General features: G+C 39.4%; 1 protein-coding gene across 7 annotated transcripts in view; it reads right to left on the bottom strand.

The window, feature by feature from the left end:
• The window catches only part of LOC104587679 (putative LRR receptor-like serine/threonine-protein kinase At1g56140), a 138,654-nt gene that overhangs the window by 99,472 nt on the left and 20,042 nt on the right, over window positions 1-19,140 (bottom strand). For 6 of the 7 annotated variants that reach the window (XR_016084426.1, XR_016084427.1, XM_010245378.3 and 3 more), the window contains exon 5: window positions 12,397-12,468. The exons of the other annotated variant lie outside the window; for it this stretch is intronic. Coding sequence is in view for 4 of the 6 variants with exons in the window: in XM_010245378.3 (XP_010243680.1) it covers window positions 12,397-12,468 (72 nt within the window). In the remaining 2 variants the exon portion in view is untranslated. The remainder of the gene's footprint in view (window positions 1-12,396; window positions 12,469-19,140) is intronic. 7 annotated transcript variants of the gene reach the window in all.

Genomic DNA, 19,140 nt, shown 5'->3' with positions numbered 1-19,140 from the left:
CATTGAAGTGGACAAGCATTTTATTAGAGAGAAACTTGAAAATGGAGAAGTGTGTACACCATATGTCAGCTCAGAAGAACAACTTGCAGATATCTTTACCAAAGGTCTTCATCTTGTGCGGCACAAAGATTTGTGTGACAAGTTGGGCATGATTCACATCTATGCTCCAACTTGAAGGGGAGTGTTAAAATAATTTAGTTTTGGTGCTAGGGTCTGTTTGACTAGTTAAAGGGGTTTTTTATTTTGTTTTTTCTTTTCTATTATGTCTGTTATTGTACTCAGGGGCACAAGGGTCTTTTCCCTTGTCATTTCCGCCGCCCTATATATATTATAATAAAGGTTGGCACCACTAGCACTGTTACATTGCAAATACCCTCTCTTCTCTTTGCCCTTCTCTCTTCTTCTTCTCTTCCTTTCTCTTCCTCTTATTTCTGGCCGGCAATACTGTCAAGATTCTTCTCATAAATATACTGATTTTCTATCTTTTGATATGGAGTTTATACTTATTTCTTGAGGATTATGGTAATTAGTAGTTAAAGATTACTGTTGATTGTAAGTAAACCCTAGCAGATTCTAGGTCGAAGTAGAGAAGAAGAAAGAAAAGAGAAAGAAGAAAAAGAAGAACAAGAAGAAGAAGAAGAGAAAGAGAGTTCGGCCAGACTAGAAGAGAGTAAAAATCACACTCCCCTAGCTGACCCACTTGTATTTATTCAAAAACATAGAGTTACAAGAAAGACCATTTTGTCCCTCATACAAGATGGGACACATAACTTAAACTCAGATACAATAGACCTTTCACTCTCAAACAGATAATCCAGAATGACCAAAATACCCTTGACTCGAGCATTCTAACACTCCCCCTCAAGCTGGAGAGTATATATCATATTGTCCCACCTTGTTACAAATGTAATCTATTCTTCCCCGAGACAATCCCTTTGTGAAGAGATCTGCCCACTGATTTCCTGAGCTCACATGAGATGTGGTTATCACCCCACTTATCAATTTCTCTCTTACAAAGTGACAATCAACCTGAATATGCTTAGTTCTCTCATGAAAGACGGGATTGGAAGAGATGTGAACAGCAACTTGGTTATCACAATATAGTTTCATGGGTTTGTCAATTGAGAATCCCATCTCTTGAAGCAAGTTCTTCAGCCATACTAGTTCACATGTGGTATGGACCATAGCCCTGTACTCTGCTTCTGCACTACTTCTTGCCACCACTATTTGTTTCTTGCTCTTCCAAGTTACAAGATTGCCACCGAGGAAGGTACAATACCCTGTAGTTGATCTCCTGTCTGATATAGAACTAGCCCAGTCAGCATTTGTATACCCTACTATCTCAAGCGTTCCTCCACTTTGGTATAATAAACCACGACCTGGAGCACCCTTTAAGTACCTAACAATTCTCAGAACAGCTTCCCAGTGAGGAACCCGAGGATGTTGCATAAACTGACTCACCACACTCACAACAAATGATATATCTGGTCGGGTAATGGTCAGGTAGTTCAATTTTCCCACCAACCTTCTGTATCTTCCAGGATCATCAACACTCAACTTGGCATTGAGTTCCATAGTAGTCTCTGCTGGTTTAGCACCTAACAACCATGTTTCTTCAAGTAGATCAAGAACATATTTTCTCTGACATAGGTTGATCCCATGTTTTGACCTCGCAACCTCTATTCCCAGGAAATACTTCAGCTTCCCCAGATCTTTCGTATTGAAGTGGTCCTGTAAGAATTTCTTCAACCTGTCGATTCCCTTGCTATCACTCCCAGTTATGACAATATCATCCACGTACACGACTAGCAAGATTTTCCCATTCTTTGAGTTATAGCTGAACACAGAATGATCAACCTGACATTGTTTCATCCCAAAGGCTTTCACCACTTCACTGAACCTGCAAAACCAAGCACGTGGAGAATGTTTCAGTCCATAAATTGCCTTTTTGAGCCTACACACCTTGCCAGAGTCCCCTTGAGCAACAAACCCTAGTGGTTGCTCCATATACACCTCCTCAATGAGATCACCATGTAGGAAGGCATTTCTTATGTCAAGTTGTACAAGAGGCCAATCATACATAGCAGCTAACGAAATCAACACCCGAACTGAACCAATCTTAGCCACAGGAGAAAATGTCTCCATATAGTCCACACCATACAACTGAGAATAACCCTTGGCCACTAACCTCGCCTTCGATCGCTCCACACTGCCATCAGGAAGATACTTCACTATGTAGACCCATTTACACCCAACCGTGTGCTTACCGGGAGGAAGAGCGGTGAGTTCCCACGTGTGATTATGTTGTAGAGCAGAGAGTTCTTCTTCCATGGCTTGCCGCCACCCTGGGGAGGTAAGAGCTTCCAAGACAGTCTTGGGAATGGGAACAGATGAGAGTAATGATATAAATTTTCAATGAGAAGCAGAAAGGTGAGCAGTAGAAACATAGTGTGAAATGGGGTGAGAAGTACAAGTATGTTTACCTTTCTGCAGAGCAATAGGAAGATCAGGATCTGAAGGAGAATGAGCAGTAGCAGGATCTGTCGACAGGGACTGAAGTGGAGGAGGGCTCGATGCACTTCTGCGGGTATACACTTGAGTGATTGGCGGCCTCTCAGTAGTAACAGGCATAGGATGTGCATCCGCAGTAGAAACAGGAGCTACTGGAAGGATGTCCACAACAGGTACAAGAAGGGGAACCACAGAGGGAGAGGAAGAGACCCCAGCATCTGAGAAGAACGGAATTGATTCAAAGAAGGTGACATCAGAGCACACAAACGAGCACACAAACGATTTATGAGATTTAGGGTTATAACACTTATACCCTTTCTGAGTCCTTGAGTAGCCAAGAAAGATACACTTAGTAGCTCGAGCATCTAGCTTGTCTACCCCAGGCCCCAAGTGTTGAACAAAACAAACACAGCCAAAGACTATTGGGGTAAGAGGAAATGGAGACAAAGTGGGAAACAACACGGAGAAAGGGGATTGACTTCCAAGGATTGACATGGGCATCCGATTGATCAGAAAACAAGATGTGAGAACAGCATCACTCCAAAAATACTTTGGGACATTCATATTAATCATCAAGGAACGAGCAGTTTCAAGAAGATGTCAATTTTTCCGTCAGCTACACCGTTCTGTTGTGGGGTGTAGGCACAAGAAGTTTGATGAATGATCCCATGATGTTCTAGGTATTGCTGAAATGGTGAGGAGTTGTATTCTTTGGCATTATCAGAGCGAAGAATTTTAATATGAACACCAAATTGAGTGCGTATTTCAGCATAAAATTTTTGAAAAATAGGGAACAACTCACTATGATCTTTCATAAGATAAATCTATGTCATCTTTGAAAAGTCATCAACAAAGATTACAAAATACTTATACACATTGTATGACACCACTTTAATTGGACCCCATACATCAGAATGAACTAAAGAAAAAGGACTTGAGACACGACTATCAACTCTTGGATTAAATGAGACTCTATGATGTTTACCCAATTGACATGACTCACAATCTAACGATGAAAGATGACTCAAGGATGGAACCAATAACTTCAAGGCCTTGAGAGAAGGATGACCAAGTCTGCAGTGCCATTGAAGAGGAGTAAGAGATGACTGAAAAGCTACTAGAGGACCACCACCATCAAGGTAATATAATCCACCTGCTTCATGCCCTCCACCAATCTTCCTCCCCGTCTTGAGATCCTAAAACACACAAGAAGAAGGATAGAAGGTTACAGAACAATTAAGAGACTTGGTTAATCTGCTAACAGACATAAGGTTAAAAGGGAACTTAGGGACATATAAAACAGATGATAAAGACAAGGAGGAGAGATTAACATCACCAACACCACAGATAGGAGATGTAGAACCATTAGCAAGTGTAACTGTTTGAAATGTGGAGGAGTGGGAAAGGGAAGAAAATACATCATGAGTCCTAGGCATATGGTCCGAGGCCCCGGAGTCAATGATCTAGTGTGAGGCTTTGGAAGCTAAACAAGCCATACCTAAATGGGCAAGTGTAGCAGAGTTCTGCTGAGATGTTTGAATGAACTACTCATATACTGCACATGGTACACTCACCATTTCTTTCTTAGAAGCACAGGTAGATGTGGAGGGGATTGTGTCAGTTTGCTGACTTTCAGTAATTGTGTCACTACCCTTAGTCATAGCATGGTTAGCCCAAGTGTTGGGTGGACCATGCAAATCATAGCAGAAATTAACTGTGTGCCCCTCTAAACCACAATGTGTACACCTTCTCTGAGTATTACTCCTTCCTCTTCCTCGGGCTCCCCCTGAGTCCTGGCCTCCAGTCCGACCACTGGCCCTGCTAAACATGTGACCACCACGGTTGCTTGGGAGTCCACTCCTGACACCACCACTTCTATTTCCACGACCACCCCCTTTAGTCACTACCAAACCAGATCTGTCAGAGAGAGAAGAATGTTCTACCGACTCAATGGATGTCCTCTTAAGACGAGCAAAAACTTCTTCAAGTGAGGGAAGAGCAGATCCTCCCAATATTTGTGCTCTGACAGGCTCATATTCAGTCTTCAACCCCACAAGAAACCTTGTCACATCAAGCTGCTCACGTTGTTGTTGTTGGATCTGAACATCTGATGTTAGAGGATGATACACACTGAGCTCATTACGAATGTTCCTCAAACTTGCATAGTACTCTTCTAAGCTTTGACTCCCTTGCTTCAAATTGAAGTACTCTTGGTACAACTGATACACCCTAGTTGTATTGTCTTGTCCAGAGTACAACTTCTTAGCATGATCCCAGATTTCCTTAGTTGTATCTAGGAACATGAAGTTCACACTAATCTTTTGTTCCATGCTGTTCCAGAGCCATGCCATTATCTGTGCATCTTCTTGTTCCCAGTCACTGAACCCAGGGGAATCCCAGAGGGAGGTTTCTCCTCTCTTACATGTTTTACCTTCCTCTAGGCCTTCAAGAACACCTCCACAGATTTTGCCCATGGTACATAATTCTCACCATTCAACTTGAAGGATGTCATTTGAACACTTAGATTGTCTGGAGAAAGCATGACAACTGTTTTGTTATCATTCCCATTTTCAAATGAAGCCATCTTAATTATTCCACCTTCAAATATACAACACAACCTCACACTCTTTCACAATGCTTATCTCACTTATAACACCACCAACTCCAGCTTCTTTAAATACACATTACACACCACACACTAAGGCTGAAATCACTCAATCTTCACATCAAACACCTAGGCTGCACATTGCAGAACCATTCACCATCAACACACTAAGACTGAAATCACTCAGTCTTCACATCAAACACTTGGGCTGCACACTGCAGAACTGATTACACACAAGGTCTAGGAGATCACTTTTAAATATTTAGAAACATAGATACACCAATCACCACGACACAACCACCACTAATCTACTGCTGTTGTGAACTTCGGCAGTCGACAACTCTTCTTTCAGCATACATATGAAGAAAAATGCAGAGGAACACAGCTGAAATGCATATCAGTCACACCGAGCATCACCACAACCAACTTTTGAAGCAAAAAGAACATTCACAGTCCCTTACTTGGACAAACAACAATAGTGTTCATACCTGTCCACATTCATCCCTCTTCGATACTGAATAGAGGGTTTATATTACCACTTCAACGACCACAACAGCAACGACCGGAGGCATTCTCACCTCCAGGCCCACAAAACGACAGCTCCTTTAAAGCCCCTTATCGAACCTCCACTCAGGTCAGTCGAAAAAGAAGAAGATGACTGTGAAAGTTGGCGGCGAACCCAGAAAGAGAACAGCAGCAAGAAAGAAATGAGGATACAATCTTACAGCTCTGATACCATGTAAATAAACCCTAGCAGATTCTAGGTCGAAGTAGAGAAGAAGAAAGAAAAGAGAAAGAAGAAGAAGAAGAAGAAGAGAAAGAGAGTTCGGCCAGACTAGAAGAGAGTAAAAATCACACTCCCCTAGCAGACCCACTTGTATTTATTAAAAAACATAGAGTTACAAGAAAGACCATTTTGTCCCTCATAGAAGATGGGACACATAACTTAAACTCAGATATAATAGACCTTTCACTCTCAAGCAGATAATCCAGAATGACCAAAATACCCTTGACTCGAGCATTCTAATACTTATTACTATGAAACCTAGGGAACTACCCTAGGATTTATATTTTTTTATTTTAAAAAATTCATTGCCTAAGCAATGCCGATGTGCCTGCCTAGGCAACTAGGTGACAAAACACTCCCTTATCGCCTAGCTTCGCCCTAGCACCTTGAAAACTATTGGAGTGGAATAGAGAACTTTGGAAGAATAGAAGAAGGTAAGCATAATCTAATGTCTCAAACTGAAGAATTGGATGAGGTAGAAAACTAGAGAAACATTAAAGTGGAAGAAAAAGGGATTACGATGGAAGTTGAAAAAGAGTTGCAAGAACTCCTTTACAAGGAGGAAATTTTTGGAGACAAAAATCAATGCATAAATGGATTAAGAAAGGGGATGGGAATCCAAAATTCTTCCATGTTTTGTCCAATGGTAGAAGAAGTAAGAACATTCTGTCTAGGTTGGAGATAAACGAGGAACTAATCTCAAATTCAGAAGAGAAAACTGAGATTTGAGTGGACCATTTCAAATCCATTTACAGGGTGAAAAAATGCAATTAAAAGTGTTAGAGGTTATTATTAGGTGACAAGGCAGCAAGATGGTTAGAAAGGGACTTTGAGAAAGATGAAATAAAAAGGCAATCTTTTCTATGGATTGATCTAAAGCCCTAAGACCGGATGGATTTACAATGGCATTCTATTAGGATTATTGGGAACTGCCGAAAAATGAGTTAGTGAAGCATTTAAGGGATTCTCAAATAAACATATCATCAGCATTAGAGTCATGCAACCTTTCTAAACTTAATCCCGAAAAAACTTAATGAAAGTCAACCTAAATACTTCTGACCCCTAACTTAGGTGACCAATATATACAAAATAATAGCTAAGATACTATCTTGAAAGATTAAAGCAATACTTCTCTCACCAGCTAACTTTAAGGAACTAAAAATTGATTAAATCCAAATAGCAAATGAATGTGCAAAGCAAATGAAGAGATCTAGAAAGGAAGGCTCTTCTTACAAATTGGACTTTTTCCAAGTATATGACAGGGTGGATTGGACTTTCCTACTAGGGGTGATAAAAAATCATGGATTTGGGGAGAGATGGTGCAATTGGGTGCTTGGGTGCCTCCATTCTTGTCATTATTCCATCCTCGTTAATGGAGTGGTGAAAGATTTCTTTCCAACCAATACAGTGTTAAGGTAGGGTGATGCCCTTTGACCTTTCCGTTATACTCTAATAGCTAATATTTGTACTAGACTCCTCTCTAAAGCAAGGTGTGGAGAGTGGGCAAAAACAATATTCTAGTCACTCACCACCAATTTGCAAATGATATTATAATTTTTGGTGAAGGGGATGTGTGAATGATTCAATTAACACTAGTTCAATCTTAGGTCTGAGATAGGTAAGAAGGAAAGAAGAGGAGAAAGGGTTCAGTCTGAGAAGAGGAAAAGTCACACTTTCTCAGCCAACCAACTTTATATTTACACTCTTTGTATTAGATTACAAAAGACAAATCTGTCCCTCATTAAATATGGAACACACAACTTAAACCCAAACAAAATAGACAACTCAACCTTAATAAGATAGACAAATGACTTAACTACCCTTGTACTAACGACTCTAACACTCCCCCTCAAACTGGAGAGTATATATCATATAGTCCCAGCTTGTTACATATGTAATCCACTCTTCCCCGATTCAACCATTTTGTAAACAAATCTGCCCACTAATTTCCTAAACTCACATGAGTTGTATTTATAACTCCACTCATCACCTTTTCTCTTACAAAGTGGCAATCAACTTCAATATGCTTTGTTCTCTCGTAAAAGATTGGATTAGAAGAAATGTAGACAACAGCTTGGTTATTGCAATACAACCTCATGGGTTTAGCAACTGAGAACTCCATTGCAGTACAACTCACACTAGTTCACATGTAGTATAAGCCATGGCCCTGAATTCAACTTCAGCGCTGCTTCTTGCTACCAAAGTTTGTTTATTGCTCTTCTAAGTTACCAGATTGCCACCAAGGAAGGTACAATACCCTGTAGTGGATCTCCTGTCAAACACAGATCTGGCCCAATCAGCATTTGTATACCCCTCTATCTCACGAGTTCCTCCACTATTGTATAATAGTCCACAACCTAGAGCACCCTTCAAGTACCTAACAATTCTTAGAACTACCTCCCAATGTGGAACTTGATGATGTTGCATAAACTGACTCAACATTCTTACTGCAAATGATATAGCTGGTCGAGTAATAGTTAGGTACTTTAATTTACCCACCAACCTCCTGTACCTTCCAAGATCATCAAACTCTTCACTTGCATCAATACTCAACTTGACATTTGGTTCCATGGGTGTTTCAACTGGTTTGGCACCCAACAACCCAGTTCCTTCAAGTAAATTAAGGACATACTTTCTTTGGCACAAATTAATACTATACCTTGACCTTGCAACTTCTAGTCCTAACAAATATTTCAGTTTACCCAAATCTTTTGTGTGGAAGTGATTATGTAGAAAGTTATACGACCTATCAATCCCATTGCAATCACTACCAATTATGACAATATCATCCACATACACCACTAACAAAATCTTCCCAACTTCTTATTCATAACTAAACACAGAATGGTCTACCGGGCACTATTTCATGCCAAAGTCCCTCACTACTTCACTAAATTTGCCAAACCATGCATGTGGAGATTGTTTCAGCCCATAAATTGCCTTCTTAAGTCTGCAAATCTTACCATCCTCCCTCTGAGCAACAAACTCTTGTGGTTGCTCCATATATACTTCCTTAACAAGATCACTATGTAAGAATGCATTTTTTATGTCAAGATGAAAGTGGGGCCAATCATACATTGCTGCTAAAGAAATCAACACCCGAACTTAACCAATCTTAGCCATAGGAGAAAATGTCTCTGTATAGTCAACACCATCTAGTTGAGAATAGCCTTTGGCCACTAACCTACCTTTCAACAGCTCCACACTAACATCTGGAAGATATTTTACTATGTATACACACTTACATCCAACAACATGTTTACTAGAAGGAAGAGGGCAAAATTCCCACGTGCAATTGTGTGCCAATGTAGACAAATCATCTTTCGTTGCTTGTCACCACCCTAGAGAGGTAATGGTTTCTTGGACATTCTTAGGAATGGAAATAGATGATAACAAAGATAAAAACTATCGATAGGAAGTAGAAAGGTGAGCAACAAAAATATAATGGGAAATAGGATGAAATGTACAACTATATTTACCTTTCCGCAATGCAATAGGAAGATCAAGGTCAAAAGGATGAGGTACAACAATAGGATCCGTCGACGAGGGCTGAACTGGAGGAGGGGCCGGTGCTCTTCTATGAGTATACACTTGTGTGATTGGTGGCCTTTTAGTATTAATCTGCATTGGAGGAGATGGCTAAGACACAACAAGAACCGTAAGAAGGGGTCCTCAACTAGAACTAGAAAAGGAAACAAAGGAGAAGGAGGAACATCATAACTAGAAAAGAATGGAACAGACTCAAAGAAAGTGACACCAAAACACACAAAGAACCGATGAGAGCTAGGGTTGTAACACTTATACCCTTTCTAGGTTCTAGAGTAGCCAATAAAGATGCATTTTGTAGCACATGCATCTAACTTGTCCAACCTAGGCCCTAAATTCTGAACAAAACAAACACAACCAAAGACTTTGGGAGTAAGAAGGAATAAAGAAAGAGTAGAGAACAAGACTAAGAAAGGAAACTGACTTCCAAGGATAGACATGGGCATTCAATGATGAGAAAACATTATGTAAGGACATCATCACTCCTAAAACTCTTTGGAACATTCATATCAAGCATAATAGATCAAGCAATTTCAAGTAAGTGACAGTTCTTTCGTAGCCATGCCATTTTTTTGTGTGGTATAAGAACAAGAAGTTTGGTGAATTACCCCATGGTACTCTAATATTGCTGAAATGGTGTTAAGGTGTATTCTTTTGCATTGTCTAAGCGAAGAATTTTAATATGAACACCCAATTGGGTACAAATTTCAGCATGAAATTTTTGGGAAATGGAGAACAAATCCTTGAATAATCATCAACAAAAATTACAAAGCACTTGTACCCATTGTACAATACTACTTTATTTGGACCCCAAACATCTGAATGAACTAAAGAAAAATGACTCAAAGAACGACTATCAGTTCTAGGACTAAAAGAGACTCTCTAGTGTTTCCCAAGATGACACGACTCATAATCCAACGATGGAAGATGACTTAAAGACGGAACCAATAACTTCGTGGCTTTGAACAACAGATGACCAAGTCTGCAATGTCATTGGAGAAAAGTAAGAGAAGACTGAAGAGCAACTTTTGGACCACCACCATTAAGGTAATACAATCCACCTGCCTCATGCCCTCCACCAATCTTCATCCCCGTCTTGATATCCTGAAACACACAAGAAGAGTGATAAACGGTTATAAAACAATTAAGTGACTTGATTAATCTGCTAACAGACATAAGGTTAAAGGGAATTTTGGGTACATATAATACAGAGAAAAAAAACTGAGTTCTAGTATTTTCTAGTGCTCTGATACCATGTGAATGATTCAGTTAACACTAGTACAATCTTAGGTCTGAGATAGGTAAAAAGTCACACTCTATTAGCCGACCCACTTTATATTTATACTCTTTGTATTAGATTACAAAGACAAATCTGTCCCTCATTAAGTATGGGACACACAACTTAAACCTAGACAAAATAGACAACTCAACCTTAATTAGAAAGACAAATGACTTAATGCCCTTGTACTGTCAACTCTAACAGGATGTTAGTGGAAAAAATTTAGTATAATTTCTCACATAACATGATTCACTCAATTGGCCAATTAAACTAATAACTACGCTTTTTGATATTTGGGTAAGTCCCATTTAATAAATCATGTAGACATTCCTTTAATTACATCTTTGCTAGGGGCAGAGAAAACCTCTTGATTCCAGCTTAGAAGTACTAAGCAAAACAAAGTAAAATTTCACTATAGAATTTTCAAAATTTTGGTGTATATTCCCTCTTTATTTGAGAGGAAACCAGAAAATATAAATAAATAAAATGTCTCTATACAAAACAATCAAGAAGGGACCATAATTAGCCAAATTTCATGAATAGGGTTGTAGATGGCCTTTGAATAATGATTTTATGTATTATCATGGTGTGAGGAACCATAATCAACCAAGTTTTATAAACTAAGTTGTAAACGATTTTCTCCCTCACATAAAGTCATGATTCCATGGGTTAAAGTGGAGAAAAAAGGAGTAAGGAACCATACTCAACCAAGTTTCATGGACAAGGATATAGATGGTCGTCTCCTTACATATAAAATAGTGATTTTATGAGTTAAGATGGAACAAGGAACCATAATCAGCCAAGGCTCATGCACAAGGCTATAGATGGTTATCTCTTGACTAGTATTCCAATCTGAGGCAAGGAAAGAAAGAAAGAAAGAAAGAAAGAGAGAAAGGGGTCTAAGAACAATTTTAATGGGCACCAATTTAAAATAAACCTTATTAATGGGCCTAAGAAGGCTTCCATTATTTAATCACTTGTAAATAAATGTGGTTCCACTCTCACGAGGCCCAAGAGCAATTTTGAGACAAGTGGTCCCAACTTTTTAGAGTGTTGGGCAGTAGGATTTTATTAGATAGTCTAAACATAAATGAGACTTGAGAAAAAGTTGTTAGAGGTATAATATAGTAGGGAACATAGGTCTATTGCCTTTCAACACTATTTTACCTCAAGTTTCTCTAAAAACAAGAGGAACAAACAAAAAAAGAACTTTAAACACTGTTGTCTCCCAAGAGAAAAGGAACAAGTGTATCACTTCAATTTTAGTTTCCTGTTGTATCATGTCATTCAAAATACATATGATTTGGCATCACTACCATTCAAGAGGTGAAAACAACTTTCTCTACTCTTCTAATATAGAATTCTTTTTTCCCTAGGGTGCTTGAAGATTTAATAAGATGATATGCATCTTAACACATGGCTTAATCCACCCAACCCATGCTTGACCAGTCGAACTTCAAACCTTGACATTCAATATGGATGTATCAAACTCTAGTCAAATACCAATTTTCAGAAGAATTTGTGTTAGTTATCTTAGAGAAAAAAATATGTGGATATCCAACAAGATAATTAGGTCCTAAAGGTTTTCAATCATCATTAGATTTATTACATGTTTTTTCATACTAATTTATTTTTTATCTTAGAAAAAGGGTTACAAGGATATCTCACAAAACAATTAGATCCTTAAGGGTTCCAAGCTCCTCTGGAATTGGTCCCGACAATGAATTAAAAGCAACGGCCCTGGTAAAATTGAAATATATGTCACTAACATACCAAAAGGAACAATGATAATCATTGTATATACCATTCCAGAATAAACAATAAAATACAGATAGGTGGCAACACTTAGAATTGGTGCATATATGTGAAACAAAAAACAATGTGGAAAAGCAATATTAAGTCTAGAGTATGTATGGTTATGACAGTCACAAAGAAAGATACGTGAATGGTGAATAGAAATAAAAAAGAAAGGTTCAATAACTTTACATTAGACATATTAAAAGTTACACTTTTGATAAAAATAAACATATTCGAAGCTAACAAAAATAATCTATTGATGCCTACCGAAGGTCTAATACAAAATGATCCTTCGTTCCCTAGTTATTGGTTATGGCCAAAAAATTGTAAAGCAATGGTATCTGTTTTCCAAGGAGAAGAAGTGAAGAAGAGAAGAAGAGGAGAGGAGAAGAAGAGAAGAGAAGAAAAAAATGTGAGAGAGGCAAAAGGAGTGCTAGCGGCACCAGCTATTCTATTTATATATTAGGGCAATCATACATAACATCAAAGGAAGAAAAAAAGACTAGAATACCCTACGGGTACAAAGCTAACATAATACACCACTCCACCTCAAGTTGGAGTGTAGATGTCAATCATCCCCAACTTGTCACAAAGATCATAACGCCACAAGGAATTCAATCCTTTGGTAAAAAAATCTGCAAATTGTTCTTCAGTACTAACATAAGGAGTGCACACTTCTCCTTTCTCTAGTTTCTCCCTAATAAAGTGTTTATCTACCTCAATATGCATGGTTCTGTCATGGAGCACTAGATTGGCTGCAACATTGATGGCAGCCTTATTATCACAATAGAGTGACATAGGACCAACAAGAGGAAAACCCAATTCTCCTAGCAGATTTGTAATCCACAAGAGTTGAACAACACCATGAGCCATGTCCCTATACTCTACTTCTGCACCAGATCTAGCCACCACAGTTTGTTTCTTACTTCTCCAAGTAACAAGGTTTTAACCTACAAAGGTACAATAACCACTAGTAGATTTCTTGTCATCCATTGAACCAGCCCAATTAGCATCAATATAAACTTCAACTTTAAAGAAGAGACCAGTCCCAGGGAATTTTTTTAGGTACCTAAGAACTCTATCTGCTGCCTCAAGGTGTGCAGTCTTGGGGGCATGCATAAACTGATTGAGGACTCCCATGGCATATGCAATATCAGGCCTAGTGATGTAGGACCAGCTCAATTCTAGTCCTTAGAGAATGTTGAATGGTCCACTTGATCAAAGTTTTATGGTTGTTGATGGCTGTAATGGTTTCTTTAAGGAATAAGAGAGAACATAGGGGGAGAAAGAAGAGAGAAATGACCTCAAATCACTCACAAGGTGCCTAGAATCACTCTAGGGCATGAGAATCACTCACCATAGCTAGCATAAGCTGAAGAAAACTCAATATAATTCATTGTCTTTGTGTAAAACGTCCTTACATATTTATAGACTCTTAACTCATAATAATCCTATGGAGTCAAACTGTTAGACTCATAATAATCTTAGGAGTCGAACTGTTAGACTCAATAATCCTAGTATGACTGAAATTAAGTTGTCATGTCCTATTTCAATTTAAAGAAGACCCAATAACTTTAATCCTACTTATGCAATGACTTTGAAATTTTAAACATAAACAATTTATAAGTATACAAATTAAACTCTATCAATGGACTCCACAAAAAATGCAAAATGACAAAAATACCCCTACTATCCAAAAATACAAAAATACAAATTTTCGAACAAGTCTTTGGTACTATTTTGCATCCTTTATGGGCTCATCACTACAGTCCCCGAGTTAGTGCTTCACACTGTCAACTGGTTTGGCACCTAGTTTCCCAATGTCCTTGAGAAGGTCAAGAGTATACTTCCTTTGGGAGATGAAGATGCCCTGTTGAGAGCAGGAAACCTCAATTCCAAGTAACTCTCCAAAATCCTTCACTTCAAACAATGTGGCCAATAACTTCTTCAACCTCTGTATCTCTAAGACCCAATAACCAGTGATAACAATGTCATCCACATAGACTATTAAAGCTGCAATTTTCCCTTGTTCTTTCTTCACAAAGAATGTGTGGTCAGTTTGGCATTGTTTGAAGCCCATATATTGAACCGCATGGTGAAATCTACTAAACCAAGCCCTAGGAGATTGTTTCAACCCATACAATGACTTCTTCAACTTGCAAACTTTTTGCTCATTACCTTTTCCACAGAAACCAGGAGGTTGGTTCATCTACAGTTCCTCTAAATCACCATTCAAGAAAGCACTTTTAATGTCTAATTGATGGACTTCCCAATCTAGACTTGCTGCAAGAGAGAGGACTTGAATAATAGAGTTCATCTTTGCTAACAAGGGTAAAGGTTTCCACATAATCAACCCCATACACTTGAGTAACCTTTTGCCACCAAGCATGCTTTGTACCTCTTAGCTATGTCATCTGCCTTGTGTTTCACTGAAAACACCCATTTGCACCCCATAGGTTCTTTCCTTCAGGAATATCTACTAACTCGCACATGCCATTTTTATGTAAGGCATCAATTTCCTCCTTTATAGAATTTGTCCATTTAGGAACTGACAAAGCTTCTGCACCACGTATAGGAATGGGAACACTCAATGGCTGAAAGGAAGGCACGGAAAGATGGTGAAATATTCTCATAGGATAAAAAAAAATTAGCCAGTAGAGAGACAGGGCCGAATGGGCCCTAGTATCCACTCTTTTATTTTTTGTAGTGTGTTACTTATTTGTTTGTTAATGGACCTATTAATTCTTTTTTTATAAGCTTGCTTTAAGTTTTGCTTAGCTGGTCACCCACTTAAGGGCATACTTGTAATAATCTTAGTGAAATGAAGATTAACAAAAGGATTAGAGAGGGGAGAGAGGATATAATCGAACTCTTCTTCTCCTTCATCTTCTTTTCTCCATCTTCTTCCGTTGTACTGCTGTCTTCTACCTATCTACCACTTTTCTCTCTAATTTTCATTAAGTTTATATCATTTTTAGAGGATTGATTTACTTCTTGGTATCAAAGCAAGTTTCTCCCTTCTCTTTTTTTTCTTTTTCTCTTTCCCTATACACCCTTCGATTAGGAGAGTGTATAGAGAGATAAGTTCCCTATAGTTCAGTGGATCTTTTGCCTAGTTGGTAGAGGGTTTGGAGAGTTGAAGTCTAGACAAAAACTGCCAAGAAGTGATGCTGTATTTTTTTCTGCTCAAAACCCTAGCCGATTAGAGAGTTTTGAAGTCACAGGTAAAGGAGAAGCTTTTGGTGTGGCGCTCAGTGCTTGGGAGGTATATTTTGACTTCTAGAAGTGTGCGGTTAAGTCCTAAAAGAGGTTGGGAAGCTCTGGTAGGAGCGGCTGCATCTTCTCTCTTTCTCCCCAACAGCCGAGTGCAGTGAAACCCTAGTTGTCAAGTATCTGGGTACTGTTTTATCTTTGTGAATAAACCCTAGTTGTTTCTAGGTCAAAGTAGAGAAGAAGAAAGAAGAAAGAAGAAGAAGGAGAGGAGAAAAGTGTTCGGCCAGACTAGAAGAGAGGATGTTCAAAAGTCACTCTCCTAGCCGACCCACTTGACTTTTATTCATAAAACTTAAGTTACAAGAAAGACAATTTTGTCCCTCATAGAAGATGGGACACATAACTTAAACTCAGATACAATAGACATTTCACTTTCAATAAGATACACCAGAATGACCAAAATACCCCTGACTCGAGCATTCTAACACTCCCCCTCAAGCTGGAGAGTATATATCATATTGTCCCACCTTGTTACAAATGTAATCTATTCTTCCCCGAGACAATCCTTTTGTGAAGAGATCTGCCCACTGATTTCCTGAGCTCACATGAGATGTAGTTATTACCCCACTTATCACTTTCTCTCTCACAAAGTGACAATTCACCTCAATATGTTTAGTTCTTTCATGGAAGACATGATTGGATGAGATGTGAACAGCAGTTTGGTTATCACAATATAGTTTCATGGGTTTGTCAATTGAGAATCCCATCTCCTGTAGTAGGTTCTTCAGCCATACTATTTCACATGTGGTATGGGCCATAGCCCTGTACTCTGTTTCCGCACTACTTCTTGCCACCACTGTTTGCTTCTTGCTCTTCCAAATTACAAAATTGCCACCCAGGAAGGTACAATACCCTGTGGTTGATCTCCTGTCTAATATAGAGCCAGCCCAATCAACATCTGTGTACCCTACTATCTCAAGAGTTCCTCCCTTTTGGTATAACAAATCACGACCTGGAGCACCCTTTGAAGGGATGAGAGATCCATCCCATGGACGCCCAAAGATTGTGGAATAAGGGGGCGAATTTCAAAAATTTTTCTCTCCCTTCAACTGAGAATCGCATTCCCTATTTAGAAAATCATATTTTCAATGATCATTCTTGAACCATAAACTGAACCAGATCTGAACCAAAAGGAGTAAAAGAGGATTGTACCTGATCCGGAGAAATAGTATCTCCCAACGAAGGTGTTCACGCCCAAGGAAGGATCCAAAGACTACTCCCACTGAAGATGACGCAGTGTAGGATGGAGCAGAATCAGCAGTGTTCTTCTCCAAGAACTCTGTCCTTTGCAAGAATCAGCAGGATGGCACGTGAGCATAGTTTCCTTTCAATCCTGTCTCAAAGAACTGATGTCAAGATCCAATCTTGACTTCTCCCACAACTGGAGATCGAACTGGCAAACAGGGTGACTAGAACAAGGAGGCGGCAAGAGAGTATTCGCAGGGTGCAGAATTCTCTTTTCTTGATTTCAGCACTGAAGAAAATCTGATGTGTGTCTCCTAAAGGCTGTCGCCCCCTTTCTACTTTTTGTTAACCTAGAAAGATCAGCTCCTAATCTCATTAAGAGCTGCTTATCCAAATCATATTTGGATCAGCCTTCTCTTCAGGTGATAAGGATAAACCCTTATCTTATCTGTAGATTAGATTAGCTTTCTCCTAATCTCATTAGAAGGTTTGTACATCTGAATCACATCCAGATATGGACTCTTTGAGTGGATAGGGTCAAGACCCTATCCTATCTGCTAATCCATCTCAGAATTCGCCCCATTATTAACTAAATAAATAGCCCAGTTCGAAATGGGCTTTAGGCCCATTAAGCTTATGTACTCACTTAACCTTCCTAACTACTGCCCAGTTGGGCTTCGTTGTATGGCGTGGGACCCAAGCATTGATCTACACATCAGCCACATGGATTCGGCCCAGCCTTTATTACAAGGCCTGGCCGAATACACTGTTATGGACAGTGCACCCCCTGAAAACCCATCAAATGGGCTCTATGGGCCCAACACTTACCCTAAGTGGTCCCTGTGCCAAGCCACCTTGTAACACCCAGGGACTATGGGCAGATGCAAGATTAGCCCATCAGGTATTGTCCTCAATGGTCTTACACTTAACTTCTCAGCCCATAATGATCATACACTGCCCGACAAGAGAGGACCTCTCCCTCGGCTGCAAGGAACAGTGTTGCACTCTCTACTTATATGGATCCCGGGAATTAAAACCTTTTTGCAAACATTTGAGAAACCATAATATATATACTTTTATATCTCATATAAAATATATTTTGCAAAATGAATCTCAACGGTTGAAATCAGCTGCGGCAGTCTTGGTTTCCATCAGTGAGAGTGCATCCCCGATCATTACCTTTGTCCGACAAAGGGGCTGATCCTGTCACTATAATCACCCACTCAGATGAATTCTCGGACTATCCCAACATACCCAGGTTTTGACCCCCGCTAAGGATCTCACTGATTGGTTCATCAAAGACAGCCCAATCCGACACCTAGTGCAGTATCATAATCGAGTCTAGGGGTCGGGTGTAACTTTCCAGTTTTAACCATCAATCTCCAAGGTACAGGGCAATACTGGAAATCTGGTCCAGTTCATAGATTCAATTAATCCTACACTGTATGTGCCTAGGGTCTCACCCTGGCAGCTGAGACAGGCCACCCCAACCGACTTGGTGGCACCACAGTGTCAGCCTTGTCAGGATAGGTCTCCTCAGACCGATCCACTGGCTGTGAACATTCTAAACTAACACGAGTCTCATTAAGTGTCCAGTTTAAGGGTATTACACAGAAACATACCAAGGGAACATGAATCAAATATGCACTTTTATTCATTTACAATAAACTCATAAAGTACATCATTCTGATTGAAGCTAAGGGCATACAAAACTGTCTAACACCCTTTAGGTACCTAACAATTCTCAAAACAGCTGCCCAGTGAGGAACCCGGGGATGTTGCATAAACTGACTCGCCACACTCACAGCAAATGATATATCTGGTCGGGTAATGGTCAGGTAGTTCAACTTTCCCACCAACCTTTCGTATCTTCCAGGATCATCAAACTCTTCACCTGCATCCACACTTAACTTGGCATTGAGTTCCATAGGAGTCTCTGCTGGTTTAGCACCTAACAACCCTGTTTCTTCAAATAGATCAAGAACATATTTCCTCTAACATAGGTTGATCCCCTGTTTTGACCTCGCAACTTCTATTCCTAAGAAATACTTTAGTTTCCCTAGATCTTTCGTATTGAAGTGGTCCTGTAAGAATTTTTTCAGCCTGTCAATTCCATTGTTGTCACTTCCAGTTATGGCAATATCATCCACATACACG

Source organism: Nelumbo nucifera, chromosome 3 (assembly GCF_055504915.1).
Source record: "Nelumbo nucifera cultivar China Antique chromosome 3, China Antique-T2T, whole genome shotgun sequence".
NCBI lineage: Eukaryota > Viridiplantae > Streptophyta > Magnoliopsida > Proteales > Nelumbonaceae > Nelumbo > Nelumbo nucifera.
The sequence above is the reverse complement of the archived record's forward strand: the minus strand, read 5'-3'. Positions and strand labels throughout refer to the sequence as shown.